Source organism: Dendrobium catenatum, unplaced genomic scaffold, assembly GCF_001605985.2.
Source record: "Dendrobium catenatum unplaced genomic scaffold, ASM160598v2 fragScaff_scaffold_1336, whole genome shotgun sequence".
NCBI classification, from domain to species: domain Eukaryota; kingdom Viridiplantae; phylum Streptophyta; class Magnoliopsida; order Asparagales; family Orchidaceae; genus Dendrobium; species Dendrobium catenatum.
Window position 1 is genome coordinate 263,474 of NW_021319798.1, and position 23,805 is coordinate 287,278.

Here is a 23,805-nt window from a genome sequence, read left to right on the forward strand (position 1 = left end):
CAACAACATCATTGGTGGAAATAACAGTAAAGTCGTACATTGGTAGTGGTTCAATAACATGTATTTTAATAATCTTATTAAACAAGTAAATGTCCTGGCTACAATTGTGTTTTACAGTGTAATAGTCTAAACTCTTAACTATCGAGGTATTGTTTAATTTGGCTTTAGAGCCTCACGGCTTTATCCTGTTTGTGTAACTTTCTAGTTGGTCACCCATCTAATAATTACTCCGGGATGAACACGCTTAACTGCAGAATTTATTAATGAAATTCTAACCATTATATCAAAAAATGGCCTCATTGTTTACGAGTTTAGTTTTTTTTTTTACTTAAGGGGTTTCATAATCTCACCCACTTAAGTAGCTGACATCTTCGTCAACATCTTTATCCCATAATCATCCACCAGGTAGATAAGATTTTAGGACGCCCTACAAGTTCAAGTGATGGCTCCGTCATGTAGCACATTGTCCCATACAAGATTCAAGAGGTGGATACCATGGTGTATCACTTTATAATGTATGGTGCTTAGTTCCCATACTTATGCTCGTCTATTACCCTAATACTATTTGTAATAATCTAAGATCTTAATTATTGAGATATATTGTTTGCTTTGGTTTAAGAGCCTCACCATTTTGTCATATTGATATAACTTCCCAGTATGTCACCCATCCAATAATTGCTCCAGCATGAGCTGACTTAGCTGCAATGTTTCTTGATGAAATTCCAACTATTACACAAAAAGACGTATCGATGTTTAAGAGTTTAACTTTCCTTTACTTAAGGGGTTTCACATACAATATCAGTGTCAGCATCAGTAACCGGTCGGCTAAATAAACAAATTCGTCACTGTTGACCCGTCGACACAATAATAATCTCCTTATAACTCTCATTCAGTGTATCACATGAGTCACTAGAGGGTAATATCAAACCATAATATTTAAAGGAAAGTCCGTCTGCCCACCATCCTACATAGTTCAATAAGTCTCTAACAAATGTAAGTGAATAACCATTCTTTACTTGTTTCCCTCCACACATTATTATCACAATATTATAACTGTAATAGCGACCAGCTATTACTTAATTACTTATTCATATTTATTTTCAATATATTGCAATAAATAAAACAAAATTGAGTTTAATTCAAAAAGTGTCAAAATGTCCTAAAATTGGGCAAAAAAAAAACCCAACCGAAAAATAATAATAATCATATTTTCAGAATTTCATAAAATTACTAAAGATTGTATATAACAATATTATGAAGCTTTTATTGAATTAAAATATTATTTTTAGATTTAAAAATAAAATTTTAAATACATAATAGCCGTTGTTTTTTCAAAATCATCGAGAATTAAATCTCAAATAAAAATTCAAAACGTTCATAATATCAATCTCTATAATTTATAAAAAGTTACGAGCTGAAAGTTTTACTAAAATAAAATTATTCTCTTTTTTAAAGGACTATATATATATATATATATTTAAAATTGTATTTTATTTTGTTTTTTGTTTAGCGAATATTGTTGAAATATAAAGCTTACTTTCATTCATATAAATGACTAAATACACCCGACAAATCTATTTTTTTCACTCATCTAACCGAAGCAGCACTATGACTCTCAAAATGAAATGGAAACATGAAGACAGTAATAAAGACGAAAAACTGAGAGAAAATAAAGGGAGAAAGAAGTCACGACATCATTTCTTGGTGCGGAAGAGGAGGAAGACAAGGGAGTAGCAATTCTCTGGCCCTTCTGCCGAAACCCTCGTCGGTTCATCTCCGTCTCCCTTTCTCTCTCCTTCACTATCGCTGAGTCGGGCTCGATTCTCCTAACAAACGAGGCGAGCTGCTGCAACGCCTGATCTCCATCGCGGGAATCGCGATCTCGGGAGGGCAGGGATTTTGGATGCACAAGCCGATCTTGAAGCCGAAGCTTTCGCTGGAATTCAGCTTGGAACATGACCGGTAATGGAGGAGGCGAGGACGGCACGGCAGCGTCCTCCTCGGCGTCGCCGCCGCTTGATTGGAAATTCTCTCAGGTCTTTGGCGAGCGAACCGCCGGCGAAGAAGTTCAGGAAGGTATGCCCCTCCGCATCCTTTATTCTGGTCTAGATCTACTACTCACTGGACTCTGGTAGTCGATGTTTATTACGCAGTTTACGATTGGTAGTTCCAGCCGATGAGCACTTAGGATCTGTTAGAAATTTGCTCGAAGTATTGTACTGAAATAGAAGGGGATAGATAACCGAAGACTGTGTTTAAGATAGAGAAGGGAGCTTGTATTCTTTGAATATTCTGCTGGTGAACTGGGATTAGTCAGGTGCTCTCTTTTTTATTTTGTGTTTCTGAGGAGCTCCATTAAGATACGAACTTGAGTTTTCGTGGATATGCACACAACCGACCATTTATCTCCTCGCTTATCTAATTTATTGTTGCTTTAGATGCATCTGTTTAATGTTTTTTCTTGTTATGGAATCAACGAAATTCCTGTTATGGCATTGTAGATGAAAGCATTTCCTTTTACCATGCTACCCTTTCTTTATCCTTGTTTAGTTTATATTTAGATTGATACAGAAGAGTCTTTTTTTTTTAATCTTCTCTGTAATGCTCTTTTTCCATGAATACTGGCTGTTGACTACGGAATTTTCAATATTCTTAAGAAGCATTCAAAAGCAACAGTATGCATGAGCGATAAATTGTGCCGAATCATGAAATATTTTGCTCGCGATTGCTCCCAAAAATGAGCTTTTTAGTAATATTGAAAGGATAATACTGATGATTTGCTCAAATTTGCGTAGTCTACATGAAGAAAGCTTGGAGTTTGATATTCTCAGAATCCTTTTCAAGAAATTTTGATTTACAATGAACACTTAGCTACGAAGGCTAGATGGAAGGCAAATACAGCAAAATATATATCTTATTATGCTTTTGGAGAATAACTAAATATAGAAGTATAGCCCTTGTGCAAAGTGCATGGATCATGTTGTCCAAACAAGATTATTTATGGTTTGAATCATTGTGAAAGCTCGAGAATTTTAACAATTGATTCTGCACGGTCTAACTAAATTGTGCTCGATGCATGTTTATTTATTTATTGGCAATGGTAGATATGTCAGAAAAAAACTCCAGCTTTGTCTATGCTTCTTCTCAAGAGTATTGTTGATGCTTAAAACTTTCAAAGAACGTTTGAGCATGGCCCTATCTAATCTATGCTAAATGCACATTTAGACATGTTTTTTTTGACCATGATAACTGATAAGTATGTCAGCACAAGAATTCCACCTTCGTTTTTAGTTTTCTCTCCACGTGTCAGCCAAAACAACAAAACATTAGTTATAATGGTGGATTGGTTTGGGTAGATAAGAGTTATTGACCCTTATGCGAAACCCTATCAAAAGCATTGTTGCCTTGGGGATGGACATGGATGAAAGAGATTTTAGTGGATGACGTGTTCTATTGATTTATACATTGAAAAGAAGGATTCAATGTATTCATAAGAACCATAAGATTTTCGAATTCAAGCTAGAAATGTCTTCGTTGCTTGATGTTTTGTGTTGGTGGTTTTCTAATGCAAATCTAATATATAGCATTATGAATGCTATGCTAAGCTAATTTTATCCTCAATAAATCTTTTATGAATTTTCTACATAAGATGGAAATAGAAAGTTGAAACAAATTCTAAACCACATTGGACATTGTAAAGATGACTCATGCTAAATCCTTGACTGACAAAATCAAATTCCAAAATGCTTTACATTTCTATTGCTTAAAAAACCATATTTCATTGCTCTAATTTTGTTTGTTTGTTGTGATAGAACTTGAAAAATTTGTAGGACAACAAACTTTCTTGCACAAACAAATATTATCTACTAATAATGAATCAATGGAAAATTGATGAAATTTTTGCATCCACTTCTTATCAAATTGCTAGCAGAGCAGTGTCCTCTGCTGAAATATGAGTCTTCCTCGCTGATTTCTGCTGCGTTTGTTCCCTTCACCTTGCTTATTTTTGCTGTTGGAAGACCATTTTCGTTGTTTTTTGCTGTTTGGAACCTAGATCCAGGTATCTATGACGGGAAGAAACGTAGAAGTGCTGGAAAGGGAGATCAGACAATTGAAATATGATTTTGTAGAAAAGATTTCAGATTTCAAAAAATAATTTTCAGCAATCTATGAGAATATCGATGAGAAATTTGTTATTATGGAGGAGATAATGAAGAAGGTGCTCGAGGCCCAAACCAAACCAACAACATCGGAGGCGAGAGCAGCGTTGATCGGACAAGGAAATTGGAGAAAACCTAATATAAAGATAATGAGGGAGAATCAAGAGTTGGAAAAGAAGAGGAGATGCCACCTTTGGAACCACTTCCAAGGAGGGGAAAGGGTGAAAGAGTGATATTTTTGGTGGAGATGTAGAGTTTGAAAGGAAAAGAAGATGAGAAAAATGATATAAGCAACATACTTGGTTCAACCACTCCTACAACAATATCGAGAGGTGTTCCAGCCAGTTCAGGGGTTACCTCCTCCGCGGGAAAACGAGCATGCTATCATTTTGAAAGGAGTCTCACATATCAGTGTTCGTTCGTACCGTTCTCCCCAACTCCAGAAGGATGAGATCAACCGATTGATCAGGGAGATGCTGGAGCAGGGATCATTCGATCCAGTGATAGTCCATTTATCAATCAAGTGCTATTAGTGAAGTGTTTCAACAATAGTTTCATTCGTTCCACCTTGAGGACAAGATGACACTTTGGGAGGGGAGTGTTAATGGACCGACCGATTTGATTGGGAGGGAATTAGGAAGTTTCATAATCAAGAGGGAACTAATTAGAAATATTTTTAATCAAAGGAGAATTATTTAGAAAGTTTTAATTACAATTGGGATAAAACTATTTACGGAAAGAGATCTAATTTGAATTCAAATATGAAATGGAATTATTTAGGAAAATATGATTGATTTGAGAGGGAATTAGGGGAGCCTATTTAAGATTAACAATAGGCTGATTTCAGATTATGCTTGATTGCTTGTGTTTGCTGAAATTAAAATTTCTTAGGTTGTGAAGGCTCTAGTTGACGAATAGGGATTTGGGAGAGTCGGATCTTTCTCTCCAAATTGAAGATCCACTTGTATCTTGCTATTTCCTTCACAAATCTTTCAATAAAAGTGTCTTGAGTGTTTATATTCCTAGTTTTTCTTGTTTTATGTACGTTGGTTTTATTGAAATCAAACTTCAGCCAAGGGTTTTCTAAATTTCTACATCCACTTCCTATCAATCTACCACTACCTTTCTTAACATAGGCCATATCTAATACATCTACTCTCCTAACAGTATTATCGAACATACGACATTTTATATGACCAAATCATCTAAGGCGACTCTATTATAAAAAAAAAAATATATATTATATATAAATAAAGTTGGTTTACTAAAAAATAGATTAAGGGGATGTTTGCTTGGATGTATTAGGAGTATAAAGTAAATCATTTGCAAGGATTTTTAAATTTTAGGTGCTTGGTTAGAATGAAAATAAATATAAAGTAATTTGTTGAGATATTTGGAGCTCCTCTAATAGCTCATTTTTTGTGTATTTAGAATTTGTCAATTTAGGTGAATTTCGATTACATCGCAAGTGGGGAAATGAAGCATAAATGAAATCACCTACAACCTCCCTCGCACACCTCTGCACTGAGGCCTCACTTGACGCTTTTGCATAGACTCCCTTGAATCACACCTATGTATCGCATACATTGACGCTACCTTGCACCTTCCCTGATGATGACAATTGACATCCACGACAACTTGCACACACCTCAGCTATACCAACACTCGCAATGCATGCCTTTCACACTCGAACCTACAAAACATGCCTTTGTTGTGCCAACACTTTGTGAGGCTTCACGCTGAGGTATGCTACACATGTGTTAGCTTCATGCCCATCGAACTCCTACATGCCACCATCGCTCTGTCACAATTACGATAAACCCCCCAAACTCAGTGCCAACTTATAGAGTTTAATTCATAGCAATCTAAACACACAAAAATAATCATCTGAATTTATTCTACAACAAATAAAATTTAAAAAATTATTTCAAATGCATTAGGTTTACTTTATAATTTATACTGTATTTATAATATGTTTGAATTCGAAATACTTTCAACCAAACAATCCCTTATATAGTTTAGGTCTCTTTCTCTCTTTTATTTATTTATGGGTTTCAAACTTAATGGTAGAGGATGAGCATAAAATGCTAGGTGGAGACAAATCCTCACACTTGGAAGCATTATCATTAGAAAATATATTATTGCCAGCCTCTCTTAGAAAAGAAGGGAATACTTATGAAAGAAAGCTGAAGAAAATAAAATAAGAGCTAAGGAATAGAGCTTTTTTGATAAAGTGCTACACTGTTCTGTTGATGATGAAAAATTTATGACCTCTGTCACTCTCATCCTCCTTATTCTCTCACTCGATTGCCCGTTTACTTACTTCCTTTTGTGCCCTCTCGCTCTATGCCCCTTCTCACTTCTCATTCCATTCCTTATGTTAGGGCTATAAGGCTTACAATGCCTCCTCTTAAATAATGAAAGAATTGCTTTGGTTCAATTTAATTGATTTCGTTTTTTTTTTGGGGGTGTTGCAGGACATCATTGCATGAGGTACTTATTAACAATTTGTAAATTAATACATTGAGCTATGGCGTGGTTGAAGAGTTCAAACAATTTGCTGCATGAGAGACTTAAGCTTAAATCCACCTTAATGTTGTTTTTGCTTATTTTTCTTAGCCATCCGATTAAATGATTTTGAATCCATCTTGATGAGCTTTTAGCAAGTGGATCATGAATAAGTCAAACAATAATGAATCAAGCTAGAATAGAGAAAAATCAAACATTTATGTGCATGCATCAAACACGAACAATAAATAAATTAATAAGTTGAGCTCACATCACACAGAGCTTTGCTCATTTATGTGTTGCTCGTTTACATCCCTAGACATAAGTTGAGATCCTTTTTATGCTGTGATTGCTATATAATATTCACAAGACTTTCCACTGTTGCTCATTGTAGTGTGTAATGTTGTACATTTACTCATTTAGTATTTCCTACATCTTGTAGGTTTCAATGACGCTTAACAATGTTATTACCGTTTCCCTTCTTAATGCTGTCATTTGTCTCCTAGAACCCATTGTTGAAGTTGCAACCTTCCTTTGCCTGTCATTTTGTATTTTTTTCCTATTTGTTGGCATTATTTTTGATGTTCTCACATTTCTACTTCTGCTGCAAGTTGTCCCTCTTCACCTTATTGTTAGTTTTCTTTTGTGAACTAATATCTCTTGCAGTTGACATTATTTCTGCAATTGAATTTGATAAATCTGGAGACCATCTTGCCACTGGAGACAGAGGAGGGCGTGTGGTTTTATTCGAGAGGACAGATCTTAAGGAGGTATTAGGGCTTCCCTGTTTTTTGCTAAAATTTGCCTATTAACATCTTTATTCTTTATTATTTGTACAGTTTTATGAATTTATCTACATCCATTGTGCAGCATGGTTCTAGAAGGGATCTTGAGAGGCAAGATTATGTAATTAGCAGGCATCCTGAATTTCGATACAAAACAGAATTTCAGAGTCATGAACCTGAGGTATTCATCTTGACTAAATTCATTAAAAAGGATTCGCTCAACAGTTCCTTTTCTCCATACAATCCTTTTTTTATGCGTTCAGTTTGACTACCTGAAAAGCTTGGAAATAGAAGAGAAAATCAACAAAATCAGGTGGTGCCAAACTTCTAACAGCGCATTGTTTCTTCTGTCAACTAATGACAAAACTATCAAGTTTTGGAAGGTAAATTTTCACTCCTTTAATTTTCTTCTGCTTTTCTAGGCAATGTTTTCATTCAAACACGTTTCTGCTTCAACTCTATCACTGGGGCATTTTTTGTTAGAGCGCAACAAGAAATAGTCATCTTTTTAGAAACTTAAGGCAACGTGTAGTTATTAGCGGATATTCCTATTTCCTCCATCAGTTGCCAGAATAAATTATTCTATCATATAAAAGATTCTCTTATTGCATCTATTTATGCGTGCATGCAGGGGGGTGGACGGATTTGTACACCCCAACGTTTTTTGTGTTCCATTGTATATTAAGGGAGTTCCTTTCATTAAACAATTTTCTTTATTTAAAAAAAAATCTTTGGTGGTTGCTTTAAATAATAAATTTATAATTGATGTTTATTTTGTTAGTTGCCTTGGAATAAAATTGTTTTCTTGTTTATTTCTTTTCTCTTTTCGTGTGCTTATTTGCTGTTTAAATTTATATGCTCAGTTATTATCAGCGTTACCATTGTTGTCTTAATTATTTACTGGCTATATTTCATTTTTGGTTTCGTTGCTATGCTTCTCCATCTTGAGCATTACTAGTTGTCTTATTGATGCTCAGGTTCTAATTTAGTTATTAAATGTTTGAACTTTATGCTTTTGATTCATGTAGGAGATATCTTGATGCCCCATTGTTGAGTTGGTTGTTTCCTTAACATTTACTCTGAAGTGTACAATAAGCATAGAGCTGATAATTAAATTTTAATTTAAAATTTATGATACTCGAGTTTTAACTGCCTTGAATTAAATTCAATTTACTGTTACCTGTGACGACTCGCTACAAACTAGTTTGATTCAGCTTAAAATAAACTCAATACACACATGTATTTGTGTGTCTCAACACAATCTATAAACTATCTCTTTCTCTCTCTTTCTTTTTCTCTCTCTCTGTTACACACACAAACATACACTCACATATATATATATATATATTAATATTATACACACAAATCAATTTGAGTCAACTGTTATGTTTTGTAGCTACTATTTTATTTTATTTTTCCGAACTTCTATTCGAGAATATAAATAATCTCAAATATAAATTAAGAAAAAAATTAGAACTTGGAGGCTCAAATTAGCTCAAAAGTTGACTTAAAATTAATCTTTTTTTGCTCAACTCTAGTTTGACTTGAGTCATGACTGAAACATTTGATTTCAAGCTACGAATAACTTGCTTGAGCTCAGTTCAATATCACCCTGTAAACATATCAGTCTTTTAGCAGATTATTTTGTTAATTTTCATATTTCTCGTACCATTAGCTTGTTAGCTTCTGATATCAATGTGCAATCTCATACGCTTATATTATGAATTCAAATGTAAATTCAAAGTCATAGAACTGTTGGTCTAAAGCTTAAATAACATTTGCATGTTTTTCATTTGTTTTTATGTGAAAGGTTTTGTCAATGCTGTTTAGGATATTGTTTTTTGAAAATATTTTTAAAGCTGACTGCAGCTGTTTACATAACATGCTTGAATCTGGAATGATGTATTTACCTTCAGCCTGTTCTCTTTTCACTCAAACAAGTACTCTCTTTTCGTTATCACTCAGAGTAAACTGTTTTTTAACTAAATACAGTCTGTGATAGTGGGGGACTGCATCTCAAACTAAATAAAAAAAAAAGAATTAGGAATCCTTCCAAGAAGGAGACTTAACGACAAATTTGAGCTGCCTGTTTGGTTGTAGCTTACCACCTCACGTCAAGTGAAAGCAATTGTGTGCGTTTCTCTTTTCCAATTTCATAATTGATATTGCTGTTAAGTCTCCTTCTGGGAAATATTCCCTTTAATTAAATAGCAGCTGTCCTTTTTATGGTAATTTATGATCATGGCCGTGGCAGTTTAACTTGTGTTCATTTATCTCATTTATTTAGAGTCATGTAGGGCAGTAGCACAAGATTGGGCAAGGTTATGCTGATCCTTTTTGCAATGTTCAAAAGATAGTAAATGTCATGTTAGATGCTTGGATGCAAACTAAAATGCTGGAAGAGCAGTTTTTTCGAGCAAGATTTAAAGATAACAAGTTACAAAAATAAGGGGAAAAGTTTTAAAATGCTGTATTTCATGTTATCATCGGATAAATGCTGGGAAATTTTAGATTTCACCAAAATTTTAGAAAATAGGAAAATGAAGAGAGCTCATCTTTGAAATGGTAACAACATGACTTACGATTGTTGTTTCGTAGAACCATTTTTGCAAACTTGAGTTAGCGAGATTCAGGCTGCTGGAAATTCAGATGATTCTAAAAAGTTGAGGGCAAAAGAGCAAATAAATGCTTGCAAAATGTGTTCCATCAAAAGTGGCATGATTTTGTCACCAATAATAGTTCCATGAGATAATATTGATAATATTATCCAATAAATATGCATATCATTTATTTTATGTGAAAGGAGGTGGTGGAAAATGAGAAAAATATAGTGAATGAATTGATGATTCATGACTTAAAGTCAGATTTGATACATTAGAAATTTTAAGTAATACTAGAGTGTCATGGGATTGCTAACTTGTATGCACTCATCATAATTCATTGAATATTTTATTCATTTTTTCTAGATAAGATTTTTAATTTTCATGGTTGTTGACCGTTTCCAATGCTCAGGCAAATTATACATATGAGTAATGAGTTATGCAATAGGATATAACATATCCAATGGTAATGACAAAATAATTATGTGTTTTCAAATGAACACTATTTAGATAATGAGGGCAAAAGATTAAACAATAAATATTTATAAGATTCCACAAAGTCTTCTTTTGAGGATTTGATTCAAATAAGACAAGTATATATTGTGGACAGACCTCTTTAATGAAAAGCCATAATGGTTTAAATAGAGAAAATTGTAATGAGTTAAGAATGTTTTGATTTGATTATGAATATGGAGTTTTAAATTTCACATTTCCTTGAAGGTTGTTATCATGAATAAATTCGAGGGAATGTTCATGTAGTTCAACATGATGAATAATATTCTTTTCATGAATTTGTGAATCAAGAAATCAATATATGTTTGATGTGTCGACATAGGGAATTTTCAATAAATAATTCATTAGGTTTTACATTATCAGATTGCGAAAATAATTTAACGGCAACATTTATGATATATTCAGTTTCAAAGTTAGGAATATATTTACATTCTTATTGAAGGTTGGATTCAAATATGGTTTTATACTCAATTTTAATTTATGTTTTAGATTTTGACTCCTTTTCATTTTTAGGTTTAGGAGTTTGAAGTTAGGTTCTTGTGCAGATTCAGTTTAGGTTTAAATAAAATATCATATTTAGAGTTATTATGTAACTATGAATTTTTCATGCATCGAATTCATTTTTTTAATTATATTCTTGAATTATGATTTTTTTAATAGTATAAATTTAAGTCATTTGGCTATATGTATCATTATTGTTGATTTTTGTTTGCAAAACTTTGGGCTAGATAGAGAAGATTTTTCCTTAAAGAATTTAAGGAGAGGAGTAATAGTTGTAACAGAATGATGAGTAAAATATATTTAAATCACTAAAAGTCTATAGTTAGACTTAGCTTCATCTATTATCTTTGAAGAATTGCAACTTAGTTAATGTATTTTTTTTAAATTCGTCATACAATTTTTCTCTATGATAGAAGAATTGCAATATTTTTTTAAAGATTATGTTTCATGTTAACCCAATTAGGTTTCACTTTATTTGCCACACTTTGCCAAAATGTTTGAGTAAATTCCTCAAAATTTTATTTTAACAAATTCAATTCCTTGAAAATCATGCATATTATACGATTAAAAGAATTTCTTTATCTTATATATATGATTTAAAATTATCTTAGAATTATGTCTCCTATCAAATGTGAGAATATTATTCTTAATTCAATAGTTGTGCTGAAATTATCATGAGTCGTAATTAAGTTTATTTTGTTTAAATTACATTTTTTGTTTATTTTTAGCTAACTCTTCATATTACGCCCTACATCTAGTTGATAGTATACTATCATCTTAAGTTTTGATACCAAAATTGACGAGGTAATTCTAGGATCTAGGGAATGCGGATCTATCAAGCAATATATATTTATATGCAACCAAATACTCAAAAAATGTGTAAGTTTGAGAGAAGCAAGCGATTTATCTTAAAACATTATTTTACTGCCTTTGATGAAAAAAAAGAGAGGATAAATCATGATTTGAATCTCTTTTACATCAACAAATCCTCACTCCCTTGGATGGGCAAATTTTTTTTTTTTTTTGTAGTAGTAGTGTTCATGTAGCCGATCCCATGTAGTGGGCTTGATGTTGTTGTTATTATTGTTGTTGTATTGTTTATGATATATCAAACTTCCAAGTATTTAAAGATTTAGTATTTTTTTGTTTTATGTTACATGCAATTCAAAGGGACTTTATGTTCTTATATATTAGGGTTAAAAATATAGATTTCTGACACTCTAGCATGCACTTATGGGTTGCATTTTAAATAGTTTTTCCTTTGTGAAGACAGCCTCCCTTGTGCTTTACGTTCATTTTATCTCCAACATTATAGTATACCATCTCCTGTTACCATGCAGGTGCAAGAGAAGAAAGTCAAGAGAATTTCTGAGATGAATGTGGATCCTTCACAAGCTGCTGGAAATGGTAACATTTCTAGCTCAAATACATCTAGTCCAAGGGTGTACCTCCCAAATGGTGCGTGTTCTGAAGTTCCATACAAGAATCTGAGCCATGACATCAACATTCCTCCTGGAGGGTTTCCTACATTGCGTCTTCCTGTGGTGGTTGTACTCAGCCCTTCTTAGTGAATAAATGCATTATATTTCAAAATCTATGGCACAGTTTTTTAGTGAATGCAGTGTTAACATTTTATATTACCAACGTACAATTTTTGCTTATAACTCCTGATCATAGTTGATCTTTAAACACTTATTGGCTTTCCAGATTAGCTACTTTTTATAATTGCAGAGGTTTCTATAAGTTTCTACGTGATTTCTGTTTTAGTGTCAGCTAATGAACGGCAGATAAAATTATTATGTCTTCAATTCATCCGGAACTTGTTTATTTCAGAGATTTTAACCTGAGGTTAACTCTTTGCTTGTGTTGCAATAATGCGGATTCCTACCAAATGTGTTAGAGCGAACAAGTAGTCTAGAATTGCATACTCGAAGTTCTATGAAACAAGCAAACGGGTTTAATATGAAATAACTAAAATATTTGTCAAATGAGGTTCTGCTAATAAATAATCAGGAAACTTTAAACCTATGCATGTTGCAGATTGAAAGCTTTTCAGATTCAGTCCATTTTTTTTCTTTTATTTTCATCTATTTACCAGAACATATATTTTTTAAGATTGTCTTTGCTAACTTCATCAATCTCAGAGGCTGACATTTATTGTGTACGTTTTTGTTTAGGTACCTAGCCAAGAAACAAGCCTTCTGGCCAGATGTCGAAGAGTATATACTCATGCTCATGATTATCACATTAATTCTATTTCTAATAACAGGTTCGTTTACTATCTCTATGGTGCTATACTTGATGTGCAATGCATTTGTCATTTTAGGCTTTACTTTTTCTTGGAAAAAATCTTTTTATGTTTTCATATTTGGAAAGTATGAGAATTCTTGCAGATCATGATAATTTGTTCAATGTATCATTCCCTATATAAACGACTTCAGACTTATCTCTTGAATGATAAGAGATGGTGGAAAACTGAATAAAAGTTGGGATAACCTTTGCCAGAATTACAGAAAGCTTAGAAAATGGACTGATAGTTTAGTGAGATGGACCGATATGTCATAGAGCTGAGATCAGAAGGATGATCTGATGGAATGATTTGCATTTGTACTTTAAAAGTCAAGCATCATTGTAGTTGATGAAGTTAATTTGATTCCTTAGGAAAAAGTCAATCCCTTCCTGTAAGCTTCATTGATATGTAAGAGAGGACTCAGAGTAATATTTTTTAAGGCAGGTTAGGTTTATTTTAATCAGATTTCCTCTAACACCAGACCATGATTTATTTTGATTTAGGATTGAGATTTTTTATGGGCAAAAGCTCCCATAATTAATTGTCCCTCATGCCATGGGAGAGTACTCTCAATTAAGGAGGTTTTTGATTGAATGGAAAATGGTTGGGGGAATGGAGATCAAGATTCCATTATTCCATCATCTGAAGTCTACAATATAACCCAGTTTGGCCAATCTACCTGATTAATCAAACCATTATTCCGTCATCTCAATGCATACAATTACTCAAGTTGGTTTAACTTTGATTTTCAATGTAGTGCATATTTTAACTTTCATATTAAGACAATGATTCACTAGGGTCTTATGATCAATTGGAGATAGTAACTTCCAATTCACTAGCGTCTTTGGATCAATTGGAGATAGTAAATTCCAACTTAAATATTTGGCCAATCTGCCTAATTAACCAAACCAGCATTGTGAGTTATAAATTGTGCCTTAGCATAAATATTAACATGGTGGTAAATATGGAAGGATTGATAGGTATTGTTGTAACACTGTTGACAAAAATGCTAGTTGCACGATTTTTGAAAGCTTGCGAATATCATTTATGATCATGCGTGAAAGTACATATATGACATGCAATATGTAATGCTTAGAGAATGTTGTTGTTCGATTATATATATATATATATATCATTAAGATGCACATCATTTGATATATATATTGTTGTTTCCATCATCATATTTTTCATTGCGTATGTCAGTAAATTAGTTTTTGTCATTCCTTATATAATAATTATTTTTTTGCTTTATTTTCTCATGTATATGCATCTGATTGTTTGTATGCTTGGAAACTTCATGGCAGAAGCAACACTTTTCAAGAATCTGATTTTTTTTTTAAATGATAGCGGGCTTTGTAGGGCTTAACTTAAATACTTCATCTTTTTTTTTCTTGCTTGGCCAAGGAAAAAAGAAAATGTAGTATTTTATGATCAGAAGATTGACATTATTAGATTGCACATTTTATGACTAATTGTGAGAAGAGGCAGAAAATTTGCATGTTTTATAACCTTTTGGATATGTCAAAAGATGGTAGGACACATGAGTTATATCTAATGCCTACGAATTATGGCTCTTTGATAGCCATTACTTGCTTCTAAAGTGACAGGATTCAGATTATACTTTTTAGCGTGTTAATGGTTGAAATTTGTGAGCATCATTACAGATTCCTTCATAATATTTACTTCAATTCTTTGTTGAGTGAGTATCTAGATTGAGTTTGACATTAATGCATAACATTTTTTAGTTTTGAAATGCAAAAACTAGCTAGGAAAACAAAATAGCTGAATAACATCTCACCGCCTCCTCCTTAATTGTTTTGCTTGTTTTATTTCCCCAAAATTCCTTCCAGAAACTGAGCCGTTTCATAAGTTTTCTGCACCCCAAATTGCTGCCAGAATTTGACGTGGATGGGAATTTTCTTCTCAGCTTAACAGCCTTAATCCCTCTGATTTCTGCTGGCCGAACTCCCCCATTCCCCTTTTCTTTGATTTTTTTCTCCCCCAACGTCCTCCCGTCTACACACCAAAACCTGAAACTTATTTTAGGTTTTGAGTTGGGCTCTTCTCCCTATAGGATTGCATAAGAGAACTTCTTCCTTGCCATCTATTGTTCAAGAGCATCACCCAGTGAATTCCAGATTTCATTGATCCTATCTGGGAAGAATTGGGATTTGAACATTCGGCTGGCTGAAATCTTCCAAAGTAGCAAACCCTGCCTTTTTCGTTCTACATCACAAACAACTATCATATTGGGGTGTGGCCCTGATTTGTACAATTGAGATGGGAAAATGACAAATGGCATTTGCTAGGTTATACTTGTATTATATCTATTTTGCTTAAGGAGTGGGTTCTCAGAGAGATGGACCCTAAGAACGTGAGGATGGGTTCACAGTTGGAACTCAAGCAATTGGTAAGAGGAGAGCGAACAATGTTAGAGGCATAAGTGACGTTTGTGGTTGAAAGTTGGGATTAATTAGAGTTCATGCCGCAGAGGGAGCAGATGTGGAGGGTTGAAGGTGATTCATGAGGAGAGATAGAACACAATAGAGAGACATTTCCATGGCCAAGTCGAATGAGGGCTGGGTGTTGTGGTGTAGAGAGCAAGTGGGTGAGCAAGGTTGAGAGTGTGAGTGTATTAGGTTTGTGTCGGTGAAGGGGATTGGGGCCAAGAGATCATGAGCGGGAGAGCTGGATCATGGGAAGCATGACCTAAAGGGATCTGCACGGCGGGCTTGCATACAAGCTTCATCGCTGCAGTGGGGATTGTTTCCTTTTGTGCTGAATTAGATTGAAATCTCAAGCAGAATGCATCTTGCGTTTTACGTTTGACATGAAAGTAGAAGATAGACTGGAAGAAGCATAGCAACGTTCTCTTTAGTTTTCATTATTTATCACTAGATTATTTGTATTCATGCATTGTGTTGCCCCATCATGTAAGAACATTGGAGATGATGTAGGGACATGTAATTCAAAACAAGGACTTCGGCGACCAACCATTAGAAAATGAAAACAAGAACTATAAGAGGAAGGGGATATGGAAATGTGTCTTTCTAGTGACAAGACATGTGGCTTTCATCTTCTTTTTAAGCTCTTTTGCCAACCCATTAAATGGCTAATAAATAATTGAGCTGCTTTTTAATTAAACGAAACAGTGATTGAGCTGAATGTATTGCCAACTGCTGTCATAATAATGGCTTCAACAAGTTAACCAGTATGATTTGGGTCCGATTTAACTTTATAGGCACATCAATTCATAGCTTCTTTATTTTAAATCTTTTATGATTATCTTAAAAAAATCCAGCAAAATCAGTCATCCATATCAAACAAAACCTACTTGGCTTTTGTGTTTAAGTTCTTAATTAGGTCGATTAGGTTGACTTAAATAGGCAAGATTATGCTTACTTGTGATAATTAAGGTTCTTATTGACTCAATAAGTCACCCAACTAATTAAACAAAATTAATTGACTCTGATTTTGCGTGAGCAGTTTTTGAGCACTGATGACCAACAGCTGCCATTAACATCACTATCCCCTTAACAAAAGAACCCCTGTCAATATTCCCATTCCCAAGCAAGTCACATTTAAAATTCTTCCGTTCAACATAATGGATAAATTCCAAGTTTTGGGGTTAAAAGAGCACCTCGCAATGGGAAAACACAGTTTTAAGATATTCATAATTTAAACTATCTATAGGCAAACTTGGAAGCTTTATGCTGAAATGCAGATTGACCTATTTTTCATTAAGCTTGAACCTATTTGTACTTGCTGGTTGGATTGGAAATGACTAAGCAGGGGCACATTTTTATATAAAAATGGTTCCTATCTGCACAACTCCTGGCAGGCTTTTTAATATAGCTTGCTTGATCCATCAGGCCTCAAGTATTTTTGTTAGATAGTAACCCTTAAACCAACTTACAGGGACATGCCATTTGAATGCTTCATCATAAGCAAAGTTCTTTTCAATTTTTATGTTCTAGTTGATGTTGAGCCCTTGGCATCTCATAATTTCTAGTATTTTGCATCGACTTGCACAGCCAACATGTTAAAAGAAATAAGAAGCATGTGCTCAATGGCTGATTATCAGCTGCTTCATTCTTCTGGTTTCCATTGGAGTGACTATGGGAGTGGATGTAGCCTAGTAATTTCACTATTATTGGTAATTTTAACAATAAATTTTTTACCATCATTAAAGCTGTAACAGCATTCTGTTGAGATGAATAATGCTTGATTTTATTGTTTATCAGCGCATTTAGCTCACTCTTTGCAGAATGCATAAGCCATTCAAAATTTTGATTGTTTCCCTCTTTTCAAACTGTTTTTTCCTGGGTGCAGCTTTTATTATTTTCTTTCATCCGTTTCCTTTCTTTTTCCTTAATATTTTGGTGTTTCAGGGGTGGGTGGTCATCTGATTTATTGATTAGTGCTGATTTAGTTTTCTATTATCTTGGCCTACCTTCTTGAATTTTGTTTACTCAATTGCGTTTTTCTCCAGTTTCAGCAGTTTTGTTATTGCATTGCTTGTATTCACGTTGATATGTTGTGTGTATTTGATTTACTTATATGTAGCTGTTTTCAGTTTTTAATCATTATTATTACTGGATATTAGTACATGTGATAATTTGATTTATGATGATGTGATGAATTTTCCCCTGCTTTTAATCTACCCTACAATACTTACAATTTTTATGGTGCACCTAATAAAAAAGATTTCTGGGTCATGCTTTTGGTAATGCATGACCTTCTATGTACATGCATGGCTGCACGCTTTATATTCTTTAGATATGCTTTACCCATTTATTTGACTGTTGCGTTTCTTATAATATCGCATTCTCATTATTGTTTTGTTTGCCATGCTTCTAGTGATGGCGAGACATTCATTTCAGCTGATGATTTGCGCATAAATCTTTGGAATCTGGAAATTAGTAACCAGAGTTTTAATATTGTTGATGTCAAGCCTGCAAATATGGAGGATCTAACTGGTACTAGTCTTCATTTTCACGAATGATCACTATAATTTAAGAAGTTCACTTTTTTTTTTCTTTTACCTTTTGATTAGCTTTCTTTCAAGAACATGATCAATCTATGATGCAGAAATGTGTGCTTTCACATGCATAAATCCACACTCTTGTTCTGATCTCCCAGTTATGTTTTTTTTTTTTTTTTTTTTTTTTTCAGCGTTTTTATGGATACAAATGCAGCACATAGCATTACTCCCTTTATGTTTATATTACGGTGTGTTTTGTTTCATTGTATGGTGCTTATCTTGACTAGAAGCCTGGTCACAACTTTTGGGTCCGTAAGGCAGTTCCCTGACATTTTGAACTTGATGAAGGGACTTAACCTTTATACACATGGCATAAACCAAAAGCTAAGGTCAAGGTGGTACACCCCAGCAACTAGACATGATAAAGAGATTTTTAAACTCCACAGACATGGCATAAGCCAAAATTTAAGATCAAGTCATGCAGTTTCTTATTACAAGAAAATAATTCACATAATGTAATGGTATACTAATGACGATAAGCGAACTGAAATACAAATTCGTTCAGGAAAGTGAAATGATTACATATACTATTCAAAATGAGGGAAATGAGTCCTCAAGACTAAAATTTGAATAAATTGTCACTAAAAGGTTTAATTAATACTCATCCCAGAACATGATCAATTGCTGACAATGTTGCTCCCATCGAGGTGTCCAATCAATGAAGTGAGATGGATTTGCTCTATCATGTAACAATGGCTTGCATGGAAAACTTGGTATAGTTCCCCATCTTAAGACATTGAAGGCATGGGGCAGCAAAAACCATTGATATATTTATGGCTAGGGGTGTTAATATTTGACACAACCCGAAAACTTGACTCGAACGTGACCCGAAAATTCCGGGATAAGGTCAACCCAGACCCGAAACGGGTTAGGTTTGGGTTTAGCAAATCGACCCGTTTCAAAAATTGGGTCGGGTTCGGGTTGACCCAGAAACTCGAAATTGACCCGTTTTGAACCGAAAACCCGTTTTGACCCGAATATTAGAGATTGACCCATTTTGACCTGACAACTAGCACTTTTTGGTTCGTCCCGGGTCATTTAGGTCGTGTCGGGTTGACCCAGATCCGAAGCGGGTCGGGTTCGGTCCGAAAAACCGACCTGTTTGTTGAAACGGGTTGGGTTCGGGTTGACCCGAATAGTGTTGGGTCAGTTTCGGGTTCGACCCGTGACTCAAAATTGACACCCCTATTTATGACATTGGTAGTCAACTACACCAACATGAAACATTTATATGATATAAATGTTATAACCAAGATTGTGAAAACCGAACCGAGTATAGAACCAGGAGTAGTTCAAGGTGCAATGGTTCAACCGGGTTGAATCGGGGTTTAACCGGATGACGTAATAAATATTAGAATTATTTAATTATAATTTAAATTTTATAATAAATGAAAATTTTAATATTGAATATATAATTACCTCAATTAAGACTCTTGAACAAGCTCGATTAAAGAGATATCAAGTGTAATAAAAAGCTTGGTTAATCATTAATATGAATATAAATATATGTATATTATAAATATAAATATATTAGCATTAAATATACTTACAAAATTTAGAAAATATATAATACAAATGTAAATATAATTTATAATAAGAATAATATTTAACTTCTCTGTTGCTATTACCGTGGCTTTTAATTGGCTTGCTGCTGTTGGTTTTCCTATGCTGGAAACCGAAAGTCTGCCCTGAGTCCTGTGCTGGATATTTATGGCTGTTTGGGCTGTTTAGTTCCCCTCTATGGCCTATATATATGAGATATTTTGAGAAGGAATGGTTGGTGAATATTTGAGAGCTAAGTGCTTAAAAACCTGAGGGTTTTCTTTGGAAGAGCTTGAGAGCTTTTTCCATTCTCCTTCTCTCCTAGGAAAGCTTGCGAGCTTCTCCTTTTTCGTCTCGGCTTCTAACCCCTTTCTTCTCTACGCAAGTTCCACTCCACCTGTATCTTTCTTCTAGTTCCGTTGGTGAAGTTGTTGGCTGTTTTTGTTGGCTGTTTTTGGATAAGTTGTTGGCTGTTTTTGTTGGCTGTTTTTGGTGAAGTTGTTGGCTGTTTTGGTGAAGTCGTGGGCTGAATTGGTGGCATTTGCTGGAAAGGTTTGAAAGGACTTTGGATCCCTTTTGCTGTGGTGGACCCTTGGTTTGCATATCTAAACCTTATTTTAAAATATATTCCTACAATCGGTGCATGTGAGGAGTCCTCTTGTAGGATGTTCTGAGGATAGTTTTTTTTTTTTTTTTTAAATATTGTTTCTTTATTTGTTTTCTTTTGTTTTGGTCGTTGGAAGTTGCTTCTTTCCTTTTCTGAAGATAGTTGTTTTCTCTAACCTATTTTGTTCTCTAAGTAACGTCTTAAATTTATAAAAGTAAGATTTGATTCTCTTTGTTATTCTCTTTTGTACTTTGCTTTAATTTGTTTACATCAGATCTTCTTTAAACACCTTATTGATGCCGCACTCGTCGAACTTCTGATCTCCCTTGGTTTGATCTCTATTATTATTGATTCTCCTTTATAGCATATACTCATGCATTTGATTATTCATATTTCTATTTTCATGTAGAGGAATGAGTAGTAATCTAAATTAAGGGTTTGTGAACTTGATTTTGAATGTGTGCGCGTGATTTGGTGTATCTTTTTATAAAATTGTATTAGGAAACCCTTGATCCTAAGATATTTTGAATTTGATTTGATAGCAGAGTTTAATGCTGTATTATGGTTTCTAGGGCTAGGATATAATTTTTGGGTCAATGATAAAGAAATAAAATACGCAATTTAAATAAAATCAATTAAACCATGTGATGCAGAGCTCCTTCGCTATGGTTTTCAGTGGTACTCAAGCAATTCCTTTTCTTGACTAGGTTCTATTACCTTATTTCAGGTGAATATGGTTTGGTGGATTGATTGCAATCTTAATTCATTTCAAAACTTTTGCTTCATCAACACCTTATCTATGCCTCACCCGAGTCTTTGCATTGCTTCAATCATTTGTAACATAAGTATCGTAGGTCTTTTACATGTGAGATACTACTAAATGCGACTGCAATCCTATATGTGATTTCTAATTATGGGTTTTTCACAAAATGAGTGGTTTCCTTGTACAAGTCTTATGAGATTTGCAACTTTTGGATTTTTTTGTTGCAGGAAGACTGTTGTTCTCATCCTTTTGTAAGGGGACTATTGACTATGTCTGTTGTAAATTAAATGAAACCTTTTTATTGTACATAAGATATTTTAGCCACATAAAAATAATTCTATTTGTTTTCTATTATGATGGAACAAATTCGTTGCATGATTCATTTCTTGATAGCTCTTTGAAATTTTGAGGAAAACCATCTCCTTTCGACGACGGGAGGTTTAAATTGTTATTTAAGAGATTTATGCATGTGCTATGTAAATTTACACTATGTACAAATCTAACACTTCAAAAAAAAAAAGATCTAGCAAATCCATCAATTTGTGCATGTCGTAATCAAATCATTGGGACTTGGACGGAAGAATGGAGATACAACGGTGCTAACTTTATAAATGGTCAAGATTTTAGAGTACGTATGAAATTGCGTCTTGTTATTTTGGTGATTTTTTCTTTGCTTTTAGTTTCATGCATGGTTGATTATTATTTACAAATCTAGTATAATCTAGCGCGTGCTATGGAAATCTACACTATTAAGAAATCTTGTACACTTAAAAAAAAACAGGATCTAGCAACTCCAATTTGTCCATTTGACGATTTAATTATTGAGAATTTGGTGTAAGAATGGAGATAAGGGTGTGTTAGTTCTATAAATAATCAATATTTATGATTATGCTTGAAATTTCTCCTTGTTGTTTTGGTGATTTTTTTCCTTTGCTTTATTTTTAATTATCTAATTTTATTATTTTTTATTTGATTGATTATTTACAAATTTGGTATAATCTTTTTTTTTTGTTATTGTCGTGATTGATTATTTGCTAGGATTTTGATCTTGTGTACATTTCATCGTAAAATTGCATTGTAAACCGTAGACTCTAATACATTCTGTATCATTACAACAACAACATCAAGCCTTTATCCCACTACATGGGGTCGGCTACATGAATCCTTTTCCTCCATTGTGTCCTATTAAAAGTCAAATTCTCGTTTAAATCTAATAAAGAAAGGTCAATCCTAATATTTTCTAACCAAGTCTTGTTAGGTCTGCCTCTACCTTTCTTAACATAAGTCAAATCTAATACATCTACTCTCCTAACCGGGTCATCGGAAGGCCGCCGTTTTATGTGACCAAACCATCTAAGGCGACTCTCTCTAATCTTATCTTCTACTGGAGCTACTCCAACCATTTCACGTATATGATCATTTCATATCCTATCTCTAAGGGTAAAGCCACTCACCCACCTGAGCATCCTCATCTCTGCCACACTTAACTTAGTATTATGCTTCTCTTTTAATGGCCAACATTCGGCACCATAAAGCATTGCAGGCCTCACCACCATCTTATAGAATTTTCTCTTAAGTTTGAGGGATACTTTTTTATCACACAACAAGCTCGATGCATTCCTCCACTTGAATTCTGTTGATAATATCCCCATCTATTTCATCATCACTCTGAACAATAGATCCAAGATATCTAAAACGTGTACTCTTATTAATGACTTGATCGCCCAAAGTCACAATCACCTCACTAGGTCTATTACTACTAAAATTACACTCCATATATTCCGTTTTAGATCTACTCAAGCGAAAACCTTTAGACTCTAAGTTTGACCTCCATAATTCAAGTTTACCTTCAACTCCCTCTCTAGTCTTATCAACAAGAAGAATATCATCAGTAAAAAGCATACACCAAGGTACATCCTCTTGCAAATGTCTAGTGAGAACATCCATCCATGACTAAAGCACAATGATACATTATGTATCATTGTTCTTTACAAATTCAAGTTTAACTATTATGAGGTTCTTATATTTGATGGGAGGTATGATGTTAGGAAAATTTCAAAATTGATATATAACATGGAAGTTTTTTCCTTAAAGATTGTCTAATTTGCAAGGAGCAAAATTTTATTAAACAAAATTAATTGGGCATGCTTAATTAATTTAATTAATTCTGTGATGTATTTCAATTAAAATAAAATCTATATGAGCTGATGTAAAATATAAACTTAAATAATAATATTTATCATTTAGTGAATATTGGTGCATAATCAATTTAAGAAATTTCATTAAGGTGACCATAGCATGTTTGAAGCTTTATGCAGGATTTAAAGGTTTTATAGCAAAATATTGTTTGTCTAGATTATTAAATTATCATTATTTATTTCATTAAATGTTTTAGGATAAAATATGCTAAAATTCATAAACAATACTACACGAGAATTTATATTGAGTTTTATATATTGATAAATAATACACATATTAGGAGTCTACCATGA

General features: G+C 33.7%; 1 protein-coding gene across 1 annotated transcript in view; it reads left to right on the top strand.

Annotated features, from left to right (window-relative positions):
• Positions 1 to 1,628: 1,628 nt before the first annotated feature.
• Positions 1,629 to 23,805, top strand: part of LOC110101648 (serine/threonine protein phosphatase 2A 55 kDa regulatory subunit B beta isoform) — a 33,960-nt gene continuing 11,783 nt past the window's right edge. The window contains exons 1-7 of the mRNA XM_020829635.2: positions 1,629 to 2,076; positions 7,335 to 7,438; positions 7,539 to 7,634; positions 7,717 to 7,836; positions 12,408 to 12,614; positions 13,245 to 13,336; positions 18,218 to 18,336. Of these exons, the coding sequence (XP_020685294.1) occupies positions 1,956 to 2,076; positions 7,335 to 7,438; positions 7,539 to 7,634; positions 7,717 to 7,836; positions 12,408 to 12,614; positions 13,245 to 13,336; positions 18,218 to 18,336 (859 nt within the window). The 5' untranslated portion in view covers positions 1,629 to 1,955. The remainder of the gene's footprint in view (positions 2,077 to 7,334; positions 7,439 to 7,538; positions 7,635 to 7,716; positions 7,837 to 12,407; positions 12,615 to 13,244; positions 13,337 to 18,217; positions 18,337 to 23,805) is intronic.